A 26,796-nucleotide genomic window follows, 5' to 3' on the forward strand; every position below is an offset into this window, starting at 1 on the left:
ATGTATGTAACGACTTCAGGTCATGCCGGTCGGAAGTCGAGAAGGTGATGAGTATGGGACAAGAGCAAGCCGATTACTGACAGAAATCGCAAGTCGAGGATGGAGGATGTGATGGTCCGGATATCGGAGAGTGTAAGGAGAAGATGGGGTTGAAGAGCAAAGAGAAGGGGGTCGATGATGTGGAATGTAGGATTTTCTGCGAGATGGGCAAGACCACAGGCTGCAGGCCGTATGGAAGGGACGCCCGTTGGCGGCCCTGGATAGGAAGGCACGATCTACAGGTGAAGTGAAGCCGCAGGAAGCGGCAATGTGGCCTCGTCAGGAAACTGACTGTAGGCTCCTTCCTGGTGCCTCGCCCAAAAGTGCGTGAGTGGCTGCAATGCAAGGATGCATAAAGGGGGTAAGAGCCAGATGGTGTGTTTTCCCTCTCGCCTCATCTCTCTTTCTCTGGTGTGTAAATAGTTCGATCAGTTCTACTAGTAGAGTAATAAAAACGACGAGAATTACACTGGTCGCCTAACCGCCATCAAGGTATACAAGGAATGAAGCCAAAGCAAAACTTCTAAAACAACACACTTGCCTGCCGGAACCGGCCGATGAAAGCAAATCCCACAATTTAGCATCAACAAGAAGCCCGAAGAAGACTTTTTTGAGATTTTACAACAGAACTCCTAGCACCCCACGTGGACGTCCTTCGAGAATCCCCCAGATCCCGCCGACATCAAAGGCCTCGATGCCTTTTTTTCCCAGGCTCAGAGAGGACGGGCGACGGCAGTTGAAATGCCCACAAAGAATACCGAAACATCTCTTCGTGATTTATACCGACTATGGGGGTATCCTCGAGGCTCCCGCAGTATGTAAAATGAAGCAGATATTGTTTCGCGTCTGCCGTCAAAGGTCACGCTTCTGAAGGGAAGGTTCCTGTGCGATACTGGTGTACATTTCTCAAGAGGCCGAGCAGGTCAAAAGATGACGGATGCTAAAGTGAGGTGAGTCTGAAGACAGGTATCGAAAATCCGAGCTGGAAGCGCCAATGCGAGTGCAACGAAGCTATGCATGGATGTTTCCGTCCTCCAATTTCCGTCCACGACCCATCTCTTGTAGCCAAGATACCTCGGAGTACAGTCGTCTTCTCTACTGCTGTCAAATTTCAGCCGACTAGCATCCTCTATTCGGTTGATCTATGAGTACAGAATCATTGCTGCAAGCACACACACGTCCTTCGACTTGCCTGAAAGCCCGTCAAGCGGATTCGATAGCCTCCACCGCCAACCATTGCCTATGGCCAGGCCAACACCGTACATGGCACACACTCAGAACCTTGAGGGCAGACGCTTCGTTGACCGAAGGGTACTTGCAACGCCACAACGACCGTCCGAATCAAATGTTCCCAGGCTCGATCATCCAACGGCGGCGAGAGCGGGGCACACCATCCTTGAGCACCTTGTTCCTTTGCTCACTTCCCAGTCCAAAGAGAAAACCTTTTTACCTAGTGTTTAGGACAAGCATATTTCAATGCCGGGTGGCAAAAAGCGCAGGCCGACGGCCTCAGATATACGTCACACCCAACGACAAACGAACAACAAATCTGACTGCTTGGCGATACCTAACAAAGGCCAAACTCTATAATGTATTTGTTTGGGCCCCTCTCACGGCCGAAGCTTTTGTTCACCTCTCTTCCTACAGGGGTATAATTATAGCGCGGCCAAGAAACAAAGCTCCGTCATCTTAAGGTTTTCGTCTGGTGTGAGGCGTCATCGTCCCAAAGGGTTTTAGGCCAAGACCCTGATATCTGGCCGGCCCGCGGCCTTGTTTGATGTATCTACTCGCCCTTGTACGATGCAAATTAAGCCTATCCGAGTGAGCCGCCAATTCCATCGTCCGTCACAGCCTTCGAGGTGTGGCAGAGAGTCGCCCTGTTGTTGGGCCACGAGGACAGCACAGACGCCCACTTAGAGACTGACATAACGATGCCGTTCAGCCCCCCCTTTTAACGTCTCCGCCGCCGCAACGGAGCGGCGAAAGTACGGTACTGTTGCGAGGACACAGACTAGCTAACCCGGCAAATCGCAACCGACTGGACGACAGCTGCGGCATTTCACTAGGAGAGGATCAGGCTTGTTGTCCCCTCCCGCACGCCCGTTCTCCAAGCTCAACCTCGGCGGCTTTCATCCGGAATGAGGCCTGATGCCAAGGCCCCGAGGCACCACCTACAATCTGCCAAGCCGACCTCTTCCTTCGTCTGGCAATTGACCGTTGGCAGATCGGCCGGGCGAGGGACGGTGCAACACACACACACATACAGTCGCTAGGTGGAATTAGTCTGTATTTTGCGTGTTGGTTTGATAAGCGAATGTGCTAGTGGCCAAGATTCCCCATCGCTCATGTATCTGCATCTAGATGATCAACGATCGAGTGTTAGTCGCGTAGCCTTGTCTGCGGGGCAGCAGCTCCAGGGTTGCTGACCCGTTGTAGGACATGAGTAAGTTGATTGCGATCATAATTCGACACCCACATGAGGCGCCACGGCTGCAACGCCTGAACAGCACTCGCTTGCATGGCCTTTCATTGCCGCAAAGCTAATCGAATTCTTGGAATAGAAACATAAGCGGGTCGCCATTCAGGTCATGATTTGGACGAATATAGCAATCTCTTGGATTCTTCCACCCACTACTTATGTTGCTCCGCGATCGCCCGCGCTCAAGACAACACGTAATGCGCCCATGTCAATCAACGCGAAGGCGCCCAATATACTCCTTCTAATCCTGGAGAAGGAGCTGTCAATGCCTTCACTGCCACATGCAAGAAATCCAAGGCACATCTCAAGAACCAAGCCAACCATCCTGAAACCATCTTTTGTAATCGTGTCCTCCACACACCGGACTCTTCAAGGTAATAGGTCGACGACAGCCACGAAGATAGCCTCGTCGTGCCTCATCAATGCTCCACAACATCCCGCATACCTCGTTTCAGGATCAGACTCGAGAGACCGGGGGTAATCAGTGAGCTTACTGCTCTCGTAAACAATAAGGTCGAGAGAGCCCCAACAACATAACCTCTGGCCACATCATGAGAGAAAAAAGAAGAAAAAAAAGGACCAAGTTGTCCTTACGTTTGAAGTAAACGATTTTTAAGAGAAATTTTGGGGAATGCCAAAAGGAAAACTCCGCTGTATCCACCGCTTTAGATGCAAAGAAGCTCGTGTCAGAAGAGAAGTACTCATTTTGAGTGAATCGACGAGTCCGATGTATGTACTGGGCGGGACATAATCGAATGTTGCTCGGGGTATCGGCTGAAGGACATGAGCATGTAAACATCATGAGCCTGCGCTGACTCGAAATGGCGGCTCGCGTTGCTGAAGGAGAGTCAAGAAATGAAATGCCAGGCAAACCCCCTGACTGGTGTATACATGCGACGAGTTGACTCAACTGATGAGAAAGGGCCCGATTATGGCTGAGTGAAAAGAGATGAATTTGTAGTAATTAGAGGCCCGGCGGATAAGCACTGCCGGGTATCATGCCGTTGCCTCCCATTCGGGATGGGGGCCCGAGGCGGCTACCGGGTAGTTCGAAGTCGGGGTTGTTGTTCAACAGCATGTCTTGCCGTCGTTGTTGAACCGGCCGACGTGGCGGCATCTGCTGATGAAACCCAGGTATCGGAGGAGCGGGGTGCCACCTTGGGTTTATCCCTCTTTGAGATATCGAGGTGAAGTTGGACAGGTCAGACTCGGCGCCCGGGCTACGTGCACCGGCATCGGCATGAGCGTCATCATACATGTTGGGCGCGGGTAGAGGTACCTGAAGGGCCGGCGGGGCGCCTGCTCTGGAAGCTGGGGCTGAAGAGGGAGCGTCCGCAAAGCGCGGATCGACGTCTTCATAGTAGTCGCTGCCCGCCGGCGCCGGCGCAGGTGAGCTACGGGCAGGTAGCTCGGAACGTTGCAGCGGGGACGCCGTGCGCGATGGGTTACCATTTTGGTTCCAAGCTTGACGTGGGGGTACGTATGCCCTATGGGTTCCGGATTAGTACAGATAACATGCGCGGAAATCTAGTGGGCTCACTCGTCTGTGCTGTACCTGCTCCCCTCAGTCATGTATGTTTCATGTCTCTGAGGCAGGGCTCTGTTTCCACCATTCTGCTGCTGTAGTCCAACCATGCCCGCGATATCAGCGTCACTGTCTCGGAACTGGCCAAAACCTGTCGGTGCGTGAGACGGGTTTCCCGTCACTGCGTTCATCTCAACTGCTTGACCGGCCATTAGGGGCGGTACATCGCCGGGGAGAGGTGGGGGAGACTCGGCTCGCGGCAGGCTCGTACGCTCCGGATTGTACGCCTCATAGCTTTGCTGCTGAGGGATGGACGGGAGGGAAGGATTCGTGCTGTTGTTTGCACTAATATATCCCGGAGCCATGTCCATGGAGCGACGCGCGTACGGGCCACCGGGAGGAGGACCACCATAGCCGTTGCCCGGACTTGGTCTGCGGTCATAGGGCCCAGGCCCACCGGGAGGGGGGCCACCGTAGCCGTTGCCCGGACTTGGTCCGCGGTCGTAGGGTCCAGGCCCACCGGGGCCAGGTTGGTAACCCGGCGGAGGCGGCCGTCCGCCTCGCATGCCATTCGGGCCATATCCGCCACGGGGTGGCGGTCCGTATCCACCTCGACCACCAGGAGGGGGGCCACCGTAGCCTCCTCGTCCCGGAGGGCCATAACCGCCTCTTCCTGGCGGTGGCGGTCCGTAGTTGTTGTACCCACCCCTGCCGTAGCCACCACCGCCGCCGCGTCCTCTGAACCCGCCAGGCGGCGGGCCGCCTCTACCTCTCATGCGCTCTTGGGAAGGCCCTCTCCTGGGACCGAAGCCATCTTGTGGCGGCATTGGGTTCCCATACGGATCTCTCTGGTGAGGCGGAATAGATCCGGATCGTGAGGGGGGGGCGTCCATCGCAATCGCAGCACCTTGGAAGCCATTGACGGGGCTCCTGGACGTCAGGGGAATGCGTTCATCGCTAACCTGGTCGTCCTTCTGGGATTCGAATGAGGCATAGGCAGGCATCTTGTCCATGCCATTTCCACCGCTTACAACGGGCATGGTCGGCTGCGGGCTGACAGGAACAGCGGGTTTGGATTGAGCCTCCCGGTTGTAGTAGTTCTCGCCGCTCATTTCGGCATTCTCTGCGATCCGCTTCTTCCTGGCTTTTCTGCTGACCAGCATACGACGCATGGCGCAGGCCACGAGCGCACTCATTCCAACAAGAATCGTGGCGGCAAGGACAATGTATGAGCCCCAGGCCATGTGAGGGACGAACAAGAGGACATCGACCAGGAAGGCGAGGAGACAGATGAGAAAGTCAATGAAGGAGAAGATGAAGACGGCAAGTAGGTACCTCGCCGAGTGAGAGGGTGAGTGGAGGTGAGCAACGGCTCCCATGATGAACATGATGAGCGTCGTAAGGGTAGCGATGGGGTGAACGATCAGAATGGCCGAGAGCGTGTTTCGGGCCGAGTCTGGGAGATCGAAGGCGCCCCTGCTATCTGCAGCCGCAAATACTTTGGCTGGATAAGGTGTGAGTTTGCGGTCATCAACAGGGTTGAACAGAGAGCCACGACGGTCGACTTACTGGTGTCATAGCCAATCTCGGGGCCTTCGCATTTGCCATTGGCCTTGCAGACACCGAAGACTCCAAAGTTGGCACCCTTGAAGCTGCCAAGTGGGATTGGCTTGATGATGGGTGTGGACAAGGTAGAAAGCAGGAGCAGGGCGAAGGCCGCAAAGAGCAGGACCGACATGGGGGTCGCCGGTCGCAACATGATGGCGGTTCGTCGTCGAGGAAACCTGCTTCAAAGGAGGAATACGGGAAGCCGGCGTCGTCAAGACGCGGCAAGGAGCGTGTGGGCTGCGCCCGAAGAGATTGGGTGTCGTCGCGAGAAAGTCGAGAGTTGGCTAATTCAATATGGAAGCGTCGCGCGGCATCGTCTGTTCGGCGGGAGAAGTCGAGATGGTTAAAATAGTGACATAAAAGACAGTGTCGAAGAATGGCAATCGGGGCGATTTGGTTCCTGTCCCTCTTTATTGTTCCCAGTGCCGTTTTATTCTGCTCCTTTGTTCCCAAGTGCTGTTCGGGGATGTGAGTACTGGCAGGTGTTCGTTGTTGGCCTGAAACAATGTCGCAAAGTTGCTGGCGATTCTGGTCGAGGCTACTAATCAAATCGAACAGGACGAAGTAAAAATGATGGGCGGGGAGTAAATTCGGTCGTGGCCTGTGAGCGCAGGGTGCATCGAAAGTCGAAGCCGAGAATGAGGTTGAGGTTGAGGTTGTGCGAAGTGAAGTGCGATCGAGTGCCCTCGTGTCCACCTGGAGAAAGGAAGAGGGAGAAGGAGACAAAGGTACGCACAATCTGGGGAGGAAGACGATGTGGGTAGTAGAGTGGGAGAGTGGACGACTTGTGTGGAGGGAGCGAGGAAGAAAAGGTGGGTCACTAGCCGTGGATGCAGCGAGGGTGTACAGTTTTGGGCCACAGACAGGCCGACGAGGGGGGATCGGGAACAGGGGTGTGTGAGCAAGTAGGGGAAAGGGTGAGGCGAGAGATCAAGAGAGACAGAGACGTTGCGTAGCTGGTTGTGGCTGGGGCGCTACTATGGAATGTAATGCCAGCGGGCTTCTCAGCTACCTGCATAGGTATCTTGCGGTGCTCGTTCTTGTGGCTAAGTCTTCACTTGGGCAGGTTTCCGTGCGGCAGTTGCGTGGAAATGATGGCTCGTCTGCGAGACTGACTTGGGCCCGGAGCAATTGTGCCTCGTCGATGACAGATGCCCCATAGGCGAGTATCGGACATGTGTAGGTAATATGTACATGGCTATGATTATGTAGGTGCGTACGTACCTTGGGTAGTAGCGTACCTAAACCACGCAGTGCTATACATATTGTATACATTTTATCGATATAGGTAGGTAGGTACCATGGGGCTCCACCTGGGACGTCCTGGTTTGGTGCGGGCACGAGAAAACCGGGTACGGATACTTAACGGCCAAACACAAGTAAGTGTACACAGCCCACCAACACTGGCGGGCAATTGGCAGGCACGAGGCAAAGCAGATTGGCAGAAAGAGAGAGAAGCGAGGCCAGACACTACACTAGGTGAGAGTGACAAGACAAGCATTGGGGTCTCCGTACGAGGGTAGAAACAGAAGTGGGCGTGCCTGGACCAGCAACTGCCCGAGCGGCGGGTGGCCGACCTTCTGCAGCGCCTCAGATCAAGCTCTGGATAATCAAGAATTCTGTTCTCCGCCGCCGACGTGCATCACAGGTGTCTGTCACTGTCCTGCAGTATGATCGGTGGGCGTCAATTCATTCGCCGACGACATGACACCCTAGCCGGCAGGTACCTGAGATACGCGCAGACCTCGGCGTCGACGTGAAGTATCTTTGGCTCCTCCAAAACATGTCCTGTTTCTGGTCTGGGTACCTGCACTAGGTATAGATAGGTTTGACAACACTGGTACCTAGGTTAGTGTACCTAACCTTTGGTGCCTAGGTAGGAATCCTCTCTTGAGACATGCCGCTATCGACCGCGTGGCATTCCCAAAAGGACATCTTCTCCGCGCGCCCGTCCAGCACAATGCCCTTGTTCTCGCCCGGCTCGTTATCGACAGGACATCGAATACCACCGAGGACACAGGACATAACGGCAAAGTGGCGTTGCGGCATGAACCCAGCAGAGCAGGGACCAACCGACCAAAAAGACGTCGGTCGACCATTGGCGTCCTTAATTTCCCGAGTCACGGCTGATATCACCTCGACGATGGATGGAGAAGGATAAGACTCGTCCACGCCCAACCAGGCCCCATCTTCGTCCAGTGTGCGGACTTAGTACATACACTAGTAATGGTACGTAGGCCCGCTCATCTGCAAAAACCGAAAGCGCGCAATCGCGTGCTTTTATGGCGGGCCCTGCTTATCACTTCGCACCCGGTATTTCACGCCGCGCGCACCGTTCGCGTCCCACCAGACAGACATATATATATTTTGCTTGTCTGTATTCAGAGACCTATATACGTGTAGGCCATGGGTATCATCGCACACGTCGACGCCGGCACAGCGAGCTTATCTCGATCGAGCAGGTCGCAATGCAGCGCCCACGAACCTGTTGGTCCTGATCCGTCAAAGCTCAGCTGGATGAGTGAGGTTCGCGATGGAAGAGGGTGTGCCCTTTCTCGTTCTCTATCCAAGTGCCCAAGGTTAGTAGGCAGGCAGTGTACAATGTGCAATGTCAACCCCCCCCCCCCCACCCCCGACAGGACCCCTGCGGGGCATGCCGGTCCACCAATCGTCTGTCTGCTTCGAGGTTTTGCACCTATCCGGTAAGCCAGCCAGCATATTGTGTTCTCTGGATTGCGGAGGTAAATACTGCGAGTCTCGTCGGCGAGTTTCTAACCCATCGCCGTACCGTACTCCCCACGCTGGCCGCTCCATGGGGCTTCTGAAAGGGCAGAAGATTTGTCACGACTCATCCAGATTCATCGCTCGAACCATTGTTGCAAAGGCATGAAATTGTGAATCAACGGCCCCTTGTCGGTCTGGAGCAGGTGGGACCTCTGTGGGTGCGTGGATTCCAGGGGTCTGGTGCATACTGCCTAGGTTATAGTAGTAGTATTAGTGTGCGCAACGCCGTTGTCGGTCGCATGCATTCCTACACTGCAATTACAGACATGCACCCGCTCACCGTCGAGTCGCAATCAACCATTGCTACAAACGTGAGAACCGTGGACCGACTACGTTGCAGGTATCCGTACAGGAGGCTCATTTACCGCCGCTGCTGATCGCTCCATGCTCTGAGAGTGGTCGGGTCCACTTGAAGGTGTCCACGTTGGGCTTTCGATCGGTGTGAAGAAGGTTGCTGAATGCCACACGATTCGGCTGCGTCGCCTGGCTGTCCCTTGATAAGCGTCCTTCGCTTGACTGCCCTCGTCTGCGGAAGAACCCCCCTCCAGGCGTGTCGGAACAGAAAGGTACGACCCGCAGTGCCGAATGTCAAACGGCAACGATGTACGGAGTACAATGTAGATGTATGGATGGCCACACTCTGGGTCGAAACCGGAACGGCCCCGCTTACAGCAGGGAAACTATTTAGATCCCGTTGGCGGCAACAACGCATGCCAACGCTATCCTGGATCATTTCGCTATTTCAGGAATCCAACCTGCCGAAGCCGTGCCACGTGCTCTACCATACTTTACCTTACCTACCAGTAGTGTAGTATTAGTAGTAGTAGTAGCAGTAGTAGTCTGCTAGTATCCGTGCACAGCTCTGCAAGCCAAAAGAGCCACAGCGGAGGAGCGAAACTCTCATCAGAGACCTGGACGTAAGTTTGAGCCCTTCGTTTCCTTCCGGGGCTCGTCTCGCCGGGAAACCCAATGGGAAGCCCTGTGGCTTCCGCCTTTGTGTGTGGGGGCCTCATCCAGACGGGAGAATCTGACGCATCTGGACCTTATGTCTATACACCCAACTTTGCGACACGGCGCTTCGCCGTCTCGGATTCTGAAGCTAACACCAAGGTTGTTCGCCATGCGTGTCCCTCTTTCTGGCTTCCATGCCAATCCATCCCCGACAGTCTAGTCTAGTCCAGTCCAGTCCAGTCCGGTAGACCGCCGGCTTCGGTCGACGTCGCCCATCCGCCGTATAACCCGTCACGACAAAAGACCAAGTGCGACAGCTACCACGCCGCTGGGGAGCAGTACTGCGCTTGGCCTCGACTATACCGCCTTCTTGAGGTGTGTGTCTCATAAGTTTTAGGGCTGCTTGGCTGTGCTTCGGCAGGTTGTTGTCTCTGCCCCGTACATGATGCCTGGTGGTTTTCCTCGAACGACCAAACGGCGCCAAGCAAAGTCAGTGGCAGCCAAGGGCCGCAACGAGATCTGATGCCGAGTACCTTGTCAAGGTTGCCATCTCTCCTTGACGTTTTCTGGGGAATTGGCTGGCCGCATGGCAAACAGACAGCTGGAGCTGTCCGTGTTCAGTGTTTGAGACATGCCCTGCTGGTGTATGACTCTCGCGCGGCAGTCGACTCGCGTTGACGCGTGGCACCAGCAGGTGAGTGTGTAGCCTACCAGTCCAATTGAAACCAACCCTGGAATACCATGCATGTATCGACTTCTGTTCCCTCACCCAAACCTCTCACTGCTGGGCAGCGGCATATACGGTTGCCTACACTGTCGGCATCCAAAGAAGCCTCGTCTATCGTGGAATGCCGTCCAGCCTGCCGGGCATTAGTGTGGTTGCTTACACAGTACAGTCCTGTTGGACATGGACAGCTTTGAGTAGGTATGTAATCGGCGCGCAGGAATAATAGGTTCATGGATGCATTCGTTCCGTACCGAACCCCCCTCCAGCCCAAACGAAAACGTCAAACCTGCCGATACATGCGTCATGGCGAATCGCTGCAAGGTTCTTGCTTTTGGGGAGGGGGCCACAGAACGCATTCCTTGGTGGTATTGAGTATGCAACTCCCCCACGATTCGCCCGACAAGCAAGCGCCCTCCTATGAGGAATTCAGATGAAGGTACGCCAGTACCTATGGCGCGCATTGAGAAAGTGGCGGGAACGGCCGTCGCTAAGCTGCGTGAGGGGGCTAGGCTGGTTCAAACCCTTAATTCCTTATTCTTCGGGTTCCTTGGTTCACGGTACGGCAGGCTGCACGAGCTCGACTGGTCGTCGTTCTTAGGCAATTTTGACCTCCAATCTCAGTTTTGTTTCACTTGATCTGAGGCACCGGACCAAGTCGATCCCTCATGCCTCAGAACAAGCACTTCAGACTGAGGGCTGATTGGCCCTGTCAGCGAACCTCTGGATCCCGGGACAGAGCCGTCGCCAGTTATGAAAACGTGGCTGAGGTCATTGAGGTTACAGGGCCGATCAGGGGGCGGAGGCGGTTGATGTGTGATGCTCCCTCAGGGTTCTGGATGAACTGACGATGAATGGCGATCCCCAAGGATCGTCTGCTGGCATTCGTCTGGCATTTGTCTGGCCGACTGCTTCTACGCCCCACAGCACCATTTTTGTAGTGTAGGTAGCTGTCACTATTTGGGGCACCCCGGCGAGTAATTGCTTCGTCGTAATATTGGGTGTTTTGGCGGGAAGACGATGGACTCGGACCTGCGTACGATCCGGCTGGTCTCGGGATTGAGCAAACATCCGATATCGACCCGACAGCCCCAAATACCCGGTGAACTGATACGGCTAATCTAGTATTTCTATCGGGTTTTATTCAGAAACATCACAGCACTGAGCAAGGGGGTAACGGGAGTGGCCCGGTGGTTGTTGGGCGGGATTAAAGGTCGAACTGGTCAACGATGCGGAAAAGGCGTCCTGGCACAGCCAGACAGGACAGACACCAGGGCTCGTGATGACAGTCGAGGCGTCTTGGAGAGGTTGCTAGCATCACTTTCCTGTTCCACACATCGTCCGTCAACATCATTATAAAGAGAATACCGAGCTGCCTACCAGAATAGCCAACTCGTGCCGATCCCGCACCGAATTACAACGTCGTCGCCCATCGCGGGAGGGCCGAGGTAGGCACCTGCAACCGGTGCCGAAAAAAAGGTCGAAGTGGGGCCGGCGATAAGCAGATTGGAGCGGACCTTCTCGGTGCGTTTCATGATTCGCCCACGGCCCATGGCGCGGCTCTCGACCTTCGTCATTGATCCTGTTGGAACCAGCGGCGCATCCGGCGTGTACGTGCCGACTTCGGGCTGACAACTTTTTCCTCCTCCTTCGGCTTCCATTCGTTCCAACCGAAACGAGGGTGATGGTTCGCTTTCTGCTTCATTTCCCCTCTGCATACCATCCGTAACCAGCTATGTTACGTCAAACCATAGCTGGCCTTTCCGCGAGGGCACCGGCGCAGAGACGTCTCCTCTCTGCCTCCTCCGCCGCCGCCATCGCGGGGCGCCATTCGCTCCGTACTTCGACGACGACGATACCGCCGACGACGACGACGACGAAGACAACGCCGCCGCGATTCCTCTCCTACACACGAACCGCGAACATACGCACGAGCAGGCGCCGTCAAGCCCTCGTCCCCCCCTCGCCCGCCTCGCTCGGCGCACCGCGCAAGGCACGCACATATCCCCGAGGGCGCAAATGGCTGCGCCGGCTCCTCATCCTCTCAGCCGTCGGCGGCTCCATCTACCTTTTCGACCGCCAGGTCTACGCCTCCGGGTTCGGCCGCACCCTCCGCACGTTTGGCATGGGCCTCCTGGTCGCCCTCGACTACAAGCTCAATTTCCGCCCGCAGCCGCTGACCGGCGGCTCCGTCCAGGACCTGCATCGCCGCAACGCCGAGCGTCTGTCAGAGCTGCTGCGGCACAACGGCGGGCTGTACCTCAAGATCGGCCAGGCCATCGCCATGCAGAGCGCCTTGCTGCCGCCCGAGTTCCAGAAGATGTTTGCGCGCATGTTTGACGACGCGCCGCAGGACGACTGGTCCGACGCCGAGGCCGTCATCCGCGAGGACTTTGGCGGCAAGAGCGTCGAGGAGGTGTTCGGCGTCAGCTTCCGCGGGGAGGAGGGCAAGGGCGTCATGGAGAGGCGCGCGAGGGCGAGCGCCAGCGTCGCGCAGGTGCACTGGGCGCGGCTCGCCGACGGCCGCGAGGTGGCCATCAAGATCCAGAAGCGGGAGATTGCCAAGCAAATCAGCTGGGACCTGTGGGCCTTCAAGACGGTCACCTGGATCTACAGCAAGTGGTTCGACCTGCCGTTGTACAGCCTCGTGCCCTTTATCACGGAGCGGCTCGAGCTCGAGACGGACTTCCTCAATGAAGCCAAGAACTCGGAGACGATGCGCGAGCTCATACGATCGGAGAAAAGCCTGCGCGGCAGGGTCTACGTGCCCAAGGTGTACGCGGAGCTGTCGACGAAGCGCGTCATGGTGACGGAGTGGATCGAGGGCGTCCGGCTGCGGGACAAGCAGGGCATCAACGGGCGGTGGATGGGCGGCTACGGCAAGGGGTCCCCCGGCGTCAAGGGCGCGCAGCTCCAGCCGCCCGACCTGGCCGCCGTCCGCCGCGAGCTCCGCGAGCGGCCCCACGCCGAGCAGATCAAGCCGGAACGCGCCGAGTGGAAAGGCGTGCGCGGGCGCGGCGGCCTGGGCCTGTCGAGCAAGGAGGTCATGACGACCATGATCGACCTCTTCGCGGCGCAGATCTTCAAGTGGGGGGTGGTGCACTGCGACCCGCACCCGGGCAACATCTTCATCCGGCGGCTGCCCAACGGGCGCGCGGAGCTCGTCCTCATCGACCACGGGCTGTACGTGTACATGTCGGACGAGTTCCGGCACCAGTACGGCGTGTTCTGGAAGGCTCTCATGACGTTCGACAACAAGACGATCGAGCGCATCACCGGCGAGTGGGGCATCAAGGCGGCGGACCTCTTTGCGAGCGCGACGCTGCTGCGGCCGTACGAGGGCGGCGACGAGCGGACGGGCAACCGGCTGTTGAAGGAGCTCGAGGGCAAGACGCCCGCCGAGCGGCAATACGAGATGCAGCAGCAGATGAAGCAGGGCATCCGGGAGATGCTGGCGGACGAGGAGAAGTGGCCCAAGGAGCTCGTCTTCATCGGCCGCAACATGCGCATCGTGCAGGGCAACAACCAGTACTTCGGCAGCCCCGTCAACCGCGTCAAGATGATGGGCGAGTGGGCGAGCCGCAGCCTGTTCCAGGACCCGAACCTGCCGTGGGCGCAGCGCGCGGGCAACGCGTGGCGGCACCTGCTGTTCAAGGGCGTGCTGGCCCTGACGGACGTGGCCTTTTACTTCTTCAAGATCAGGCAGTGGCTCGGCCTCGGGGGCGGCATGGAGGACGAGATGGAGAAGAGGATGAAGGTCATGGCGCAGGACTTTGGCGTCGAGCTGCAGCATGATGTGTTTGAGGGATAGACGTTCCTAGAGGGAGGGGGGGGGGAGTGGAAGTGTCTCTTATAGAATTGCGGTAGCCCGCGGTCAGGTTTGCATTTGACGGTTTTGCGGTTTTAGAGACTCGCCGCGAGAGTCCTTTAGACGTCGTTTCGATACAGGAAAGATACCACTCATCTGTTATTCTGTTGTATTCCTTCTATCAAGAAAAGCCACGTTCGGTCCGAGTTTCTTGCCGTATGGAGCAGGTGGTGGTCATTTTCGGCCGAGACACACTTCTTCCCGTCCTCGCCTCTAACCGCGCATCACGATGCACGATGCCTGGGGCATTCAAGGAGCAATAACAAAGATGGCTTAGGGGCTAACGCCAGGTGGCTACCATTACAGGCCTGACTGCCCTCGGGCCGACCCGGTTGTCAGCTTCGACGAGGTCCCAACCATGTGCGAAGTTATCCCCTCCACCCCGGGCGACGTACCCTTCACCTCCCAGGATAATGGCAGGCTATGGTGGACACCTCAAAACTATATTCTACCTCTACCTTTACATGTCCTTAGATTACAGTTGCGACCGATATGAATAGTATATATCATCAGCAAGAAACCGCTGGAGAGGACATGCAGTTTACTTCGGCAAGACCCCCGGAGCCGCTTCTTAGGAAACCAGCGTAGTCTGTAGAACCGGATCATCCATGGCCCCTTGGCGGACACTGAGAGACAAGTTTTCACGCCCGAGTCTGCTCCTTAATCTTCCCAACCTGCAAAGCTTCCGTGGCGGATTGTGATAGATTGTTCGTTCTGGCACCGGACAGCCTACGCTCGACCACGCCGTCGGATGGGTATCAGTAAGGGCCGAGGAGCAAGGTCTCCGTCAACGAGGATTGTACATGCTTGGCCTTTTCGGCCACTCCCGCTTTGGAGTTATACACGACAGGAGCATGGAGAAGTATCACCCCGGGGGGAGGGGGCAGCTCGAACGACATACAGCAGACGATGCACGTTTCCACGAGTGCTCCGCCGTTTTTCGTTTCTCTAACCACGCATTTACATACGGGGATGTTCTACGCGAGGGGCGGTAAAGGAATCGAACACACACACAAACACACACACACACACAACCGATCCTAGGCAGGAGAGCATCAGCGAACTCTCGCCCCGACGCCGTTGCCCATTGCGCACCCGGCCCTCGGAACCACAACGGGTCGTTGAGGCCGACACACTGCCGCCACACATGAAACCACCGAAATCGCTTCTAGTCCATTACTATATCTTGCAATCTTATGTCCATGAAGGTCCTGGGCGCTACGGCGCGACATGGGCTACCGTGGATAAAGGAGCTCGTCGGACAAGGCTGGACGACGACGGCGTCGTCGTTGCCGTGTGGGCTCATGGTCCCGCTCTCCGGGCACAACCTCAGCCACGGCAGACGAACGAAGACGAGATGTCTCGCCTACTGGAACTGGAGAAGCGCCCAGCGGTGAAAGCGGCGCGGAACGGAGTTGGGATACGTTCCTGACTCGCCTGCCTGCGTCACCACGCTTACTCTCCGGTCCGTCCGGCTGGCGACGGATACACGATCCGCCCCTGGTGGACCAGGGCTTTCTTCACATCTTCGCAGGAGCATACGTCATACGTCTGTGGCTCAGCGGGGCTCCTCGATCCCTATCTAGGGGTCCTGGGGATAGCCGCAAGAGAATGGATACCAACATCTCGGAGCAGGCGAGCCCACCCTCCGCTCTTGGGATGTGCCGGGATCGCACTCTCCGAGACACTGGGCATCCCTAGTCGCGAGAGATAGACAGGAAAGATTTCGAGAGGCGCGGATGCCCCAAAAAAACAAAAACAAAGTGAATCAATGAATCCAGTCCATGGACACGTTGCTTGCCGGTCCTCCCGAGAGAAGAACTCGTCTGGAAGGATGCAAAACGAGAACCCCACGCGATCCGTCTTGAAACCGCCCCGGGTGGCAGTCTTCAAGGGGGGGGGAAGCCTTCGCATTCCGCCGGGAGTATAGCAGCCGCTGATATGATAGAGGTAGGCAGCTATGGCCCCCACAACGTAGGATTGACAAACCAACACCTCCGACAGTGCTGAAAGTATAGACGGAGGAGAGGAGCCGCAGTCCGGCCTCAAGGAATGATAGACAATCATGCAATACGGCGTCGACATGAAATGAGACTGAATTACAGACGCGAGAGTGAGAGTCCTGCGGCGACGAGGCTTCACAGTAGGGGAGGCTCCTGGAACATTCTGCATATTGGGCAACTTCACACTGGCAAAAGCAAGACAGGCAGGTGCTGTTCGTGGGCGCCGGCCGTACCTTGCTCGACACCGTCGGCGGGCTCATCTGTGTAAGGCTGAGCTGAGCCAGCACGTCCACTGCGATCGCCACGGCCCTGCTGGTTGGCTAGCTTGCGGTGCCTCGAGACATTGGGTGGTCGTGTTACTCGCCAGTGGTTGCAGAGGTTGGCGCAGCCAAGCCCTGGGTAGCTGGTCCGTGGATTCCACGTGGGCACAGTAACGGGACATGGCGTCTCTGGCCAGGCCTTTGTAGCCCAACCTCGAGTCGATCTTACATGACAGCGGGCCGAGGAGGGCGCCGCCTGGACGAGCAGGCTTTTTAGATCTGGGCGAATGAGATGACAGGGTTGGCAGGCCGTGAACATATAACCAGTCCGTGGAAGTTACATAACGGAGGGGGAGAGAGGGAGAGAAAGAAGGGGTGGGATCTCGATATGCACTTTCCGTGCATGTCTTGGACCTGCATGAAGTCGGGTTAAGCTTGGGGCTGTGTGAAGATGATTAGCGAATAGAGCGTGACGGGGGGTGTAATGATGGAGAACAATCGGTTCGGCGCCACTTGAGAAGAGGCCCCTTCCCTCCCCCCCAATGGCTCGTCTCACGGCTCATGGGACACGGCGAAGCACTGGGTGTGGATGGATGGTACGGAGTAGTCAAATGCTACCAACAGTAGGTCCCACGCGGGAAATGAGAGAAGTGGGCAACAACAAGGGGGGGGGTCTAGGGGGGCCCTGAACCGAGGTTGTGTGCATGCATTGTTCAACAGACTAGGACAATGTAAAATTTGGAGCGACGATCGATCTCGGACAATTTGGAAGGACGAGAGGGCATGAAAGAAAGGCGTGGTCAATGTGAAACAAGGGCTATTTCGGCGTCGGCGATCCACAGTCCACGAGCAATGGGAGCCGACGAAGGGCGGATGGGGAGGCGGGCGAGATTATGTCACGGTTTCCAAGTGAGAGATGACGGGGACGAGCCGAGGAGAGGGAGGCTGTGAGCGAGGCTTGTTGACAATCCGAAGGACCGTGAGTGACAATGAGCAGAGCGGCAGTCTGGGTGGTGTCGTGATGGGATGGATGATGGCCATGACTGCACTGCAAGCCTGGGAATGCCAGCCTCCTGCAACCTTTCCCGTGGGCATTCGGGAGACAAGACGATAGCATCCGTGCCCTGCAGCCTAGACAGGCAGGCAGGCAGGCAGGCAGGCAGGCAGGCAGGCAGGCATAGATAGGTAGATGAGTAGGTAGGATAGGTAGGTAGTGTACCTACATTGAGAATCGACTAGGCGACTGGTAAGGAAGATTCGACGCTCTCAGCGGAAAGAGGGACCTCTCCTCAGTTAGCCAGTCGTTCATCATCACCTCAAGGCTAAAGGGGGAAGTTTGGATAGGTAGGTAGGTACCTAAGGTAGGCAAGGGGACTGCAAGACTGGGTGCAATCTTGGGGGCCCTAGGTATCTGCATCCGAGATGCGCACCCGGAAATCTCTCTTTTCTTCTTTGCCAGGGAAAGATTGCCCAGCTGCAGCAAGTCATGTTTGGGAGCGACACGGTTCCGACCGTCAGTCTGAGATGAGAGGACGGGGTGGAAAAGTCATCATCATCATCATCACCCTCATCCTCACCATCAGACGGACCGTCCCTCCATGTGCTGGCCCCGACACGACCCCGTCTCATGTGTTGGCCGTCGTCCGATAAATCACCTATTCCGAGGGCTGTGGTCACCGCCATACGGCCCCGGGGGACACGTCCGGTTGAACACGAAGGCTTCGCATCGCATCGCATTCCGCATTTGCTGGACGGTGTTACACGGATACCCGTCGCCATGTCATCTAGCGTAGCGTATTATTGGGCTCCGACTAGCAGACAATGGTCTATGTCGGTCCAAAGTCGTGCCATACGTCGTAGTAGCGGCTCGACTAGTTCTGTGTCAAGGCGTCCAGGCCAGCCCGACAGCAGAGTTCAAACGGTGTTTCTGGGAGAGGGGCGTGACTCGTAGTGAGTGGCTCGTGGTGAGACCAAGCCTTTTTGGGGGGGGGGAGTCACTGTCACCGACCCTGACCCCCGATTGCGTTACTAGTTTGGCTCTCACAGGAGGGTCCTCTGGGAAAGGAGAAGGGGGCGTTACACGCAATGCGGAGAGGTTTTAGGGGGGGGGGCTCTCTCCTTGGTCCGTGATCCATTACACGACCTAGCTACATAGGTACGTAACCTGTAAGGGTAGTAGGTAAACTACGTAGTACCGTGCGGTCCGTACCCAAAGGCTGATGGAGAACAGGTAGGTACATCGGCCTCGACCCAGTTTGGCGCTGCCCCGTCTGTACCTGCGTCGGGGGAATTGCACCACTTGCAGGGTGCTTGTGCTTGCGTGCGGACTACTTTCCCGACGCTGGCCAATGAAAGAGTCGGATTGGTGTTGCTTCAGAGAGCAGAGCACATCCCGACCGAGAGGCAGGCAGGCGTGTATCGTCGGCGCAAATTGGACGGGACATTGGATCCAGTATGGGGAACCTTCGCTACCTGTGTCCGTACCGTCTTCCCCTACCTACCTACCTACCTACCTACCTAGGTAATCAGCCAGTTGCCCTGCTGCTGTTTTTCCGTTCCCGTAACACCACCTCACATGCCGTTGTCATTGTCATGCCTCAATAAAAGAAACCCGACAGGCCAAGTAAGCAACAAACGGCTGTCGATGCAATCAATTGGCAATTTTTCCAACTACGTAATCTTGGTTTACCTCGTACAGATAGTAACCAAAGGCACCGACCTCATTCTGGCCCTCCGTTTCCATCTCTGGGGGCTGTAGGTAGGTAGGTTGCCTACATACCTACCTACCTACTTACACGTGTACTTGGTATACTGCGCATGTATATGTATGTAGTGCACCTCCACTGGCATAATTGCACTGGTCGTGGCGCCCCATCCAATCCGCCCGCTTCCCCTCGCCCTGCCCACTTATCGCCCATCGCGCGGCTGCATTGGGCCATCCGTCATATTCCACTCCCAGTCGCTCTTCGATTCCCCCCGGTCCAGGTCCAGGAGGGTCTCGACTGCGCATGCATCTGGCGACTGTCTCCCAACCCTCTTCCTTCCATTTGCCATTTGTGAACCAAGGAGACTCCTCCTTGTTTCTTTTCCTATCCCACGACCCGCCTGGCCTCTGGCATGCCTAGGTATCTGCTCGTTTCCCTTCCCTCACCCGCCTATTTCCTTTCCTTACCAAGGTACTTATCCAACGCGGTCCCCCTCGTCGACAACCAGCCCAAACTCTCTGTCCATCCCTCGGCATCGTGCGAGCTACCCGGGCATCTCACACTTGCACGCGCGCGCGCGCAAACCCAACCCACACACGACCCTCCCCACGCGGCCATCCATCTTTCATCCGATCTTCCTCATTCATCGCTCGAGCGGAAAACACTCGTTCTCCTCGCCCATTCATTCGTCTGACGTCTGGCTTATGCTTCTTGGACCGAACCACTTGCATCTGCCTGCTTTCACGCCCATTGCTTCTATAGCCTCTCGATAGCGACTTCGCATCCACACTAGCCTAGCCTGCCTTCTTCATCAACCCGGCACTTGTTTTCTTGGGTAAGTACGCATCACGGCGATAATCTCGCGCCCGTCTCCTCACCACCCTCCTTCTGTGCTTTATTGTTGCTGCGAACCCGCCCCTCCTTCACGCCCTTCCTTGACGGCAGATCTCCTGCCTAAACGAAGGTCGTGCATCGCAATCCAGCCACACGGGGAGGAAGAAGGGCACTAGGAACACCCACGCCCCCTGAAGCTCGACTTTGGAGCTGCCTTGACTTGCGCATTGGTTCCTGCTCCATCTTTCCCCTTTCCCTGGTTTGTCTTGGCTGGCATTGGCTTCCCTCCCACCCCTAAACGCCTCTCGCTGTCATTTCCCTGCCACGTCTCGTTTCGCAGACGCCGCCCAGAGACACCCGCTGCAACTCCCTGCACCTCCCGCTTTCACTTCCTGCGGTTGGCTAAGAGAAAGGAGGGCGTCTGCGTGGTTGGCAATTGCGTCCGGCCCAATTTGTCGTCACTTGGAAGCTGACCTCGATCCAGGTACTAGACGCTCTTTTTCCCTCCATTGCCTTGTTCGGTCATCGCCCCCCCTTTTGCACTCCTTCCCAAGGAAATCTCAATCCCTTCCACTTGTATCGAGCACGAGCGTCACAAAAAAAAACGAAGCAATACCGAGCGTATTCTCTCCCGGACACGTCAATTGTCGAGCTGCAGCTTCGCTACCCGACACAGCGAACTACTCGATCCTCTTTGCTACACCATCTTGGTAGCCGCTTGCACGCAACATACCCAGCAAAACTCCTAACCAAAAGAACAAGCACGACTGACGGTGCAGCTGGTTGCGTGCTCGCGCATTCCATTCAACGATTCCGTTCGCGGTTTCCAACTCTGAAACTTTGATTTTATGCCGAGGACCCCAGATAATGAGCCAGCCCCGTCGCTCTAGCTTCGGTATGCTTCTCAGACGCTCCAAGTCCGGCGACTTGGGAAAGGGTGGTAAGAAGGCCCAGGCCCAGCGCCAACAGCAGGAACGCGAACTCGAACGTCAGCGCCTCGCTGCCGTCTCTCGCATTCCTCCCAAGCTTCCCGAGTTCTACAACCCCAATGACCAGCTCTCCAACTCGATCCCCTCCGACCTCCGCTCTGAAGAGGGCTCCGTCATGCCCGACCACACCATAGGCACCGCCTATTCCACCCGGCCGTCCATCGAGCCCGGCCGCAGCGTTGCGGGATCCATCCCGCCAATGCCTCCGGTTCCCGACAGCGCCTACGACCCGTACGCTCGCACCGAGAGCATGACCCACCGCGGCCGATACAGTTACGCTAGCAGCGCCATCAGCACCATCAACAGCCCTAGAAGGGTCCGGAGAAGAAAGGATCCCACCCCGTTCAAGTGAGTCGCCCCCCCAGAGACGTGAGACATGGCCACGCGTGCCTCGTCGCCCTAGCTTGCCTGCTAACCCGCCCGCAGCATCCTCGTCATTGGCACTCGCGGCGCTGGCAAGACTTCTTTCCTCGAGTTTCTCAAGACTGCCCTCGCACTTCCGCCCAAGAAGAGATCTCGCCGGACCGAGATCGAGGAGGACACGGCTCCTAGGTCACCACCCTCTGGCAACTTCATCCCTCACTACCTCGAGACTGAGATTGATGGCGAGCGAGTCGGCCTTACGCTCTGGGATTCGGAAGGTCTCGAGAAGAACGTAGTCGATCTTCAGCTTAGGGAGATGTCGGCCTTCCTGGAGAGCAAGTTCGAGGAGACCTTCACCGAGGAGATGAAGGTGATCCGATCGCCTGGTGTACAAGATACCCACATCCACGCCGTCTTCATGGTTCTCGACCCTGCCCGCCTCGACCGCAACCTGGCGTCGGGGAAGGGTGCTGCTGTGTCCAATGGCCACAACGGCAAGTATGCACCTCTCGATCGCGTCCAGGGCGGCCTGGACGAGGATTTGGATCTGCAAGTACTTCGCACTCTCCACGGCAAGACGACTGTCATTCCTGTCATTGCCAAGTCCGACACAATCACCACCAAGCACATGAACATACTCAAGAAGACTGTCTGGGATACCATCAAGAAGTCGGGCCTGGACCCTCTCGAAGCATTGGGCCTCGACGAGGATGACGACTCGACCAGAATTGAGGAAGAGGAAGAGCTTGCCTCAGAGGACGAGCGGGCTGGCTCCGACGAAGAGGACTTACTTCCCCTTCAAGGACGTGAAGGCACACCTGCTTCGCCCGGCTCAAACCGACTTTCCACCGCGTCCATCCGCCAGCACAAGGCGAAGCAAGAGACGAAAGCCGATGAGGTGCCGTTCCTTCCGCTCTCCATCATCAGCCCCGATCTATACGAGCCCGAGGTCCTGGGGCGACGATTTCCCTGGGGTTTCGCCGACCCCTACAACGAGGAGCACTGCGACTTCACCAGACTCAAGGACGCCGTCTTCAGCGAGTGGAGGGCTGAACTTCGCGAAGCCAGCAGGGAGCAGTGGTATGAAGGTTGGCGTACTTCGCGACTTAAGAGCAGCCCGAATGCCCGTCGACGATAGACTGCTTTCGAACCGACCCGCAAGGTCACCTTGGGGTCACTGATAGATACCCTTTCTCTCTTCTACACCCGCCGGTCTTTTCGATACTGGCCTTGCGCATGTTTTGTGCACTTTTCGTTGTCGTTGTTATTGAGATTTCGAGAGCCCCGCGCAGCATACCCCCGTTTTTCCTCTGTCACATACTTTTACGAACTTCTACGGTTGGAAGGCACCCAAAAAATACGGCGAAACGACAGTATCTTCAGGTCGGCCCCGCATGACGAAAACCCTTTGATATCCTCGGACGCTAGGGGTTGGTATGATGACCGCCGAGACGCCTGTTGTACACGAAAGAGAGGGTCACTGTACTTTGGGCACACCGAAAATACGTCGCCCCGCTCCCGAGTCAGCAGCGGTGGTATTTCTACCAGACTTCTTTCTTTCCTATCTTGCTTTGCTTTTCTTTTTCTTTTTTAACGACCTTCGAGACCCCGAGGACAGAAAGAGTAGACGGAGTCTAGCAGGTGCTGGAATCAGCCAAACTTGGTTGAAAAGCAGGTCGGCGGGGGAGAGTCTTGTGTTCAGTATCAGCGGGTGGACGTTTGAGAGATGCAGCAGAGATGGGTTGAGATTGGCAACGGCGATTTAAGCAGGAGACGCCGGTTGATATCTGTAAAGCAGCCTTTTTATAGGGACCGGATATTCCGTTTAGTTTGATTTTCTCATTCACAGTGGACGTGCCCCCCAGTTGCTGTACCAACCTAGCCAACAGTCTGTGACTTTGAAAAGAGAAACAACAACCTTGATGCTTGACAATACTGGGCTTTGTTCTGAGTGATGCTAGAATCAACCATTCCATTCCATGTCCCCCCCCCTCGGGGAGAACGTCTCCGGAGCCGAGCGAGGCTCCAGTATCCTCGATTCTACCACCCGATGCATGCGTCAAATTCCTCCCCACCTCCTTACGCCCGTCGCCCACTACCTTTTCCGACGAGCTGCCGCGTCCTTCCTCGCAACAGGAAAGGGAAGCGGAGGAGGTGCACGAAGAGGGTGGGGGCAGGGAGCAAAGAGACGGCTGGAAGCCATCAGGCGAGCCACCTCAAGCATCGAGCGCTTCTCCTTGCCCTTCGTCACCCTCTTAGTCGCCGCCGAGGGGCACGTACTCGCCGCCGAGGGGAACATACTCGGTGTGAGTCGGGTTGCCGCTCGCGTCGACGTCGGCCTCGGTGCGGTCCGGGTTCTTGCCGCGGCTAATGAGAACCTGGCGCTCCTTCTTCCCTAGGGCAACACCGTCGAAGCCGGGGTAGAGGTTGAGGTCGGCTCTGCGGGCATGTGTCAGTACGACCTCGGCCGGAATCTCGGGGAGGGAAGGGGTATGGAAAGAAGGAGGGGGACGTACTTTAGCAAATCGACCTTGAGGTTCCGCGCCTTGTCGCGGATGGCCTGCTGGTCGCGCGGGTGGTCGAAGATGCAGTCCTCCAGGACCTCGGGCCCCGGGTCGTCGAGGCGGTGCTCGGGGAGTTGGCGCTTGGCGATGCGCGCCCATAGGCAGTTGTGGTACTCGATGAGGCGGATGAGACGGCGGGTGTCGCGCTCAGACCAGGGGACGCGCTGCTGCTGCGGGCCGCGGGAGGCGGCGCGGCGGTTCATCTCGCTGAGCTCGCGGAACGAGCCGACGCTGCTGTTGGTGCTGCTGGGGAGGGAGCCGCACGAGGACGCGGGCGGGAGGAGGGGCGCGGAGCCGTTGGGAGGTAGGGCGCGGTCTGCGTGCCCTGCGGAGGACGACGGAAGCGGTGCGGTGGACGGCAGACGGACGCGCTTCTGCGGCCGGGACGGGGGCGGCGGCATGTCGTGGCGGTCGCGGTCGAGTCTGGCGCGGCGTTGTGGGTCAGGCTCGCGATCATCGTGCTCGAAGTCGTCGTCTGCGTCGTCGACCTGGGTGCGCGCACGTTTGGCGCCGTTGACGGGGGTGAAGCTGGAGCGGACGAAGGGGGTGTTTACGGGGGCGGAGGCACCGCGGCTGCTCTTACGAGCGGCCTCGGCGGACGAGGACTGGGCGTTGTTGCGGGAGATTGCGGTGCTGGGGAGGTCCGCAAGGATCCCTTCAATGTCAGTGGGCGCGAGAGACGCTTCGCGGCGACGGTCGTCTTCGTGATCGTCGTCGCCGCCGCCGCCGCCGTTGACGGTCGGTTCACGGGTGGTGCCTCGCCGCGGGTTCGTCGAGGCTGGGGATGAGCGTGTCGCCTGCGAGGGCTGCCTTTGCCGGGAGAGCGTTGCTAGGAGGTGCACGTTTGACCGCGAGAGTATGTCTTCGTGTCTGCGGGGCTCGTTAGCTTTTCAGGTCGCAGCGGGGCGGACGGGATAGGGGACGACGTACACGTCTCTGCGGACTATTTCCTGCGCCGCAGACGAGGCCAGGGAATCCGTTGGCGAAGACTCCCTCGGCGGTGACGGTAAACCCCGCAAGCCCTGATCGATATCGTCAATGATCTTGCCGCACCATGCAGAGATTTTGGTGACGAAACCATCCGCGACGACGTCGCGATGCTGATGGGGCCCGTCGAGCGGCCCTCCGAGAGGGAACCTCTCCTCTAGGGTCCGGATGGCCTCTGCGAGGCTCTTTCCGCTAACGAGTTTGAGGATCGCCCTGGCCCTCTCACCAAAACGGTCCGCCAGGCGCCCCTCGACACCCTTGTAGGGTCCGCTATGCAAAGCTTCCTCGGTATCGTCCGAAGCCTCGGTGGTGCAGAAGAGGTCCGCCAGCACGTCGGCGGGATTCTGCCGCTCGTCTTGTTGGCCTTTGAGCCCCATGACGAGTCTCTGCGTCCGGATGTCAAGCGCAAGCTCGACGTCCTTCTCGGCGACATCATGGCCCCAGTCATCGTTGGGACAGAATGGTATCGGGAAACCTCCGTCCAAAAGCTTGAGCAATTCAAAGAGGTCGCCTTCCCGGCCGGCCAGCACCGCCTCTAACAGCGCGTTCAACAGCGCCGCTGCGTTGGCCCCTACGATGACGGCCCGCGCCTTGGTCTCGTTCTCTTCGCTGATGTGCCGGACGGTCCGGGGCAGGTCGATGAACAGCTTGTCCTCGGCCGCGAAGAAGACCCTGGTGCTGAACCAGTTCCGGCGGAGCACATCGAGCAGCCTCTGCCAGGACTGCTTTTTGGGTTTTGGATCCCGGAGCAGCTTCGCAAGCCCCTCAGAGTTGTGCCAGAGGGAATCGAGGGCGTTCTCCTTAAGCTCCGCCTCCTCTCTGTACTGGCTCTCGTTGACCTCCTCTTGGGACAGGCGCGTCGTGTCGCCCATCTCGGACGGGTCGTCGACGCCATCATCTTCTATTCCTGGCAGACGCACCGGATCTAAGACTCGGTCAGTCAGTGCTGCGCCGGTAAGATTTTGGACGCCATGCGGCTTCATCTTGCCTTCGTCGTGGCCTCGTGGCACCGGGTCTGGTTGGTGGGCTACACCTAAGACGGCATGAGCGTTTGTGCTGTGAGGATGAGAAGAGGGGTGTGCAAACGGACTTGAATACCGCGTGTATTCCGCATTGGCGAATCTGGGTGTCATATAACTCTGAGCCCCCACCACGCTCTGCGATCCCATTTCTGTCACCGCGTCAGTCAGCCATCAACCACAGCGTCTCACAACATCTCGATGAGAAGTGCAACAGATGATGACCCACCACTTTCACTCGGCGGCGGACTCATGCTGCCCTGGACACGATGTTGTGCATTGAAACGAGCCGGTGGCTCGTTTCTGACTTCGATTTCTTCGTCTGCTTCCCTCCCATCTTCTTCATCGCCGTCGTCGTTGTCTTCTTCTCCTTTTACGTCTTCGTCTCCTTTTACGTCTTCTTCCTCTTCCACTTCCTCTTCAGTAACGCTCGAAGGGACAACCTCTGCTTTGCTCTTGCCCCGAGCCAGCCGGGATTTTGCGCCCACACCTGGGCCTGCGGCCGCGGCGATGATGGTGGCCGGGGCGCGTGCCCCCGCCGTCTCGTCAACACCTGCGTCGCGTCGTGCCAACCTTGCCGAAGGCGAGACGTCGATAACATTTTGGTACAAGGCACCGCGGCCCGCTCTCGTCTGGACCATTTCAGGGCTTGCAGTATGCTGGTGCAAGAAATATCGCATAGGAGTCGCGTCACCGACGCGGTGGTGAATATCTGTCAAGGTAAACAAGCTCCCTCGTGGCCTAACCCTAACCCTTGCGCATTCAGGTGTTGGCAGCCGCTGGAGGTGTGCATTGACATGCCTGCCTGAGGTATCCACATTGCTTAGCTCGAGAGGGGCTTAAGGTTTGAATAACCAATTGGCTCTCAACTCTGCAGAACCCCTCTGCACCTTTTTTTTTTCTTTTCTTTGACACAACAGGTGCACATGGTATCTGGTCCGAATAGATTGAACGCATCATGTTCCGGAAAGAACACCGTCTTCTTTTTGAATTGTTTGAATTGTCGTGCCTGCTATCGGTCCAATTAGGCGGCCGTTGGAGGTGGAACCTGGCGGTTGGCGCCTCCTGTGGGAGGATTCATACTTGAAACAAGA

At 57.2% G+C, this 26,796-nt stretch overlaps 7 protein-coding genes across 7 annotated transcripts; 4 read left to right on the forward strand and 3 right to left on the reverse strand.

The window, feature by feature from the left end:
- Window positions 1–3,482: 3,482 nt before the first annotated feature.
- On the reverse strand, window positions 3,483–5,802 carry LY79DRAFT_666965 (SUR7/PalI family-domain-containing protein; the record flags this gene model as incomplete). The annotated part of the gene is made up of 3 exons (XM_060563305.1): window positions 3,483–4,005; window positions 4,059–5,547; window positions 5,613–5,802. The coding sequence occupies 3 exons, from the start codon at window positions 5,800–5,802 to the stop codon at window positions 3,483–3,485; spliced, it is 2,202 nt and encodes a 733-aa protein (XP_060417619.1).
- A 2,189-nt stretch (window positions 5,803–7,991) lies between these two features.
- LY79DRAFT_656859 (uncharacterized protein) lies at window positions 7,992–9,203 on the forward strand. Its single transcript, XM_060562698.1, has 3 exons — window positions 7,992–8,230; window positions 8,536–8,746; window positions 8,776–9,203. The coding sequence occupies exons 1-3, from the start codon at window positions 8,058–8,060 to the stop codon at window positions 8,878–8,880; spliced, it is 489 nt and encodes a 162-aa protein (XP_060417620.1). The 5' UTR covers window positions 7,992–8,057; the 3' UTR covers window positions 8,881–9,203.
- Window positions 9,204–10,505: 1,302 nt separating this feature from the next.
- On the forward strand, window positions 10,506–10,760 carry LY79DRAFT_542672 (uncharacterized protein). The gene has a single exon (XM_060557014.1). The coding sequence runs from the start codon at window positions 10,531–10,533 to the stop codon at window positions 10,747–10,749; it is 219 nt and encodes a 72-aa protein (XP_060417621.1). The 5' UTR covers window positions 10,506–10,530; the 3' UTR covers window positions 10,750–10,760.
- A 1,085-nt stretch (window positions 10,761–11,845) lies between these two features.
- Window positions 11,846–13,921, forward strand: LY79DRAFT_508714 (ABC1 family protein; the record flags this gene model as incomplete). The annotated part of the gene is made up of 1 exon (XM_060553973.1): window positions 11,846–13,921. The coding sequence occupies one exon, from the start codon at window positions 11,846–11,848 to the stop codon at window positions 13,919–13,921; it is 2,076 nt and encodes a 691-aa protein (XP_060417622.1).
- A 1,403-nt stretch (window positions 13,922–15,324) lies between these two features.
- LY79DRAFT_542675 (uncharacterized protein) lies at window positions 15,325–15,947 on the reverse strand. Its single transcript, XM_060557015.1, has one exon. It carries the CDS (start codon window positions 15,516–15,518, stop codon window positions 15,345–15,347), a length of 174 nt encoding a protein of 57 aa, XP_060417623.1. The 5' UTR covers window positions 15,519–15,947; the 3' UTR covers window positions 15,325–15,344.
- A 4,700-nt stretch (window positions 15,948–20,647) lies between these two features.
- LY79DRAFT_587674 (uncharacterized protein) lies at window positions 20,648–22,270 on the forward strand (the record flags this gene model as incomplete). Its single annotated transcript, XM_060560801.1, has 2 exons — window positions 20,648–21,117; window positions 21,196–22,270. The coding sequence occupies 2 exons, from the start codon at window positions 20,648–20,650 to the stop codon at window positions 22,268–22,270; spliced, it is 1,545 nt and encodes a 514-aa protein (XP_060417624.1).
- An 872-nt stretch (window positions 22,271–23,142) lies between these two features.
- On the reverse strand, window positions 23,143–26,551 carry LY79DRAFT_31073 (uncharacterized protein). The gene is made up of 6 exons (XM_060552337.1): window positions 25,932–26,551; window positions 25,774–25,854; window positions 25,672–25,716; window positions 24,627–25,608; window positions 23,649–24,566; window positions 23,143–23,571 (listed from the first exon to the last, which is right to left on the reverse strand). The coding sequence occupies exons 1-6, from the start codon at window positions 26,380–26,382 to the stop codon at window positions 23,388–23,390; spliced, it is 2,661 nt and encodes an 886-aa protein (XP_060417625.1). The 5' UTR covers window positions 26,383–26,551; the 3' UTR covers window positions 23,143–23,387.
- Window positions 26,552–26,796: the final 245 nt, after the last annotated feature.

The sequence above is a fragment of the Colletotrichum navitas genome, assembly GCF_030913465.1.
Source record: "Colletotrichum navitas strain CBS 125086 chromosome Unknown LY79scaffold_10, whole genome shotgun sequence".
Lineage (NCBI taxonomy): Eukaryota > Fungi > Ascomycota > Sordariomycetes > Glomerellales > Glomerellaceae > Colletotrichum > Colletotrichum navitas.

Bases quoted from the DNA above. Each gene is read 5' to 3' on its own strand.
- LY79DRAFT_656859 (XM_060562698.1), top strand. From the start codon at position 8,058: ATGGGTATCATCGCACACGTCGACGCCGGCACAGCGAGCTTATCTCGA. The intron at 8,231-8,535 runs GTTAGTAGGCAG...ATTGTTGCAAAG, and splicing joins TCTCTATCCAAGTGCCCAAG to GCATGAAATTGTGAATCAAC. The intron at 8,747-8,775 runs GTGAGAACCGTG...ACTACGTTGCAG, and splicing joins AATCAACCATTGCTACAAAC to GTATCCGTACAGGAGGCTCA.
- LY79DRAFT_542672 (XM_060557014.1), top strand. From the start codon at position 10,531: ATGAGGAATTCAGATGAAGGTACGCCAGTACCTATGGCGCGCATTGAG.
- LY79DRAFT_542675 (XM_060557015.1), bottom strand. From the start codon at position 15,518: ATGCTCCTGCGAAGATGTGAAGAAAGCCCTGGTCCACCAGGGGCGGAT.
- LY79DRAFT_31073 (XM_060552337.1), bottom strand. From the start codon at position 26,382: ATGCGATATTTCTTGCACCAGCATACTGCAAGCCCTGAAATGGTCCAG. The intron at 25,717-25,773 runs GTCCGTTTGCAC...ATGCCGTCTTAG, and splicing joins GGAATACACGCGGTATTCAA to GTGTAGCCCACCAACCAGAC. The intron at 23,572-23,648 runs GTACGTCCCCCT...ACATGCCCGCAG, and splicing joins CTCAAGGTCGATTTGCTAAA to AGCCGACCTCAACCTCTACC.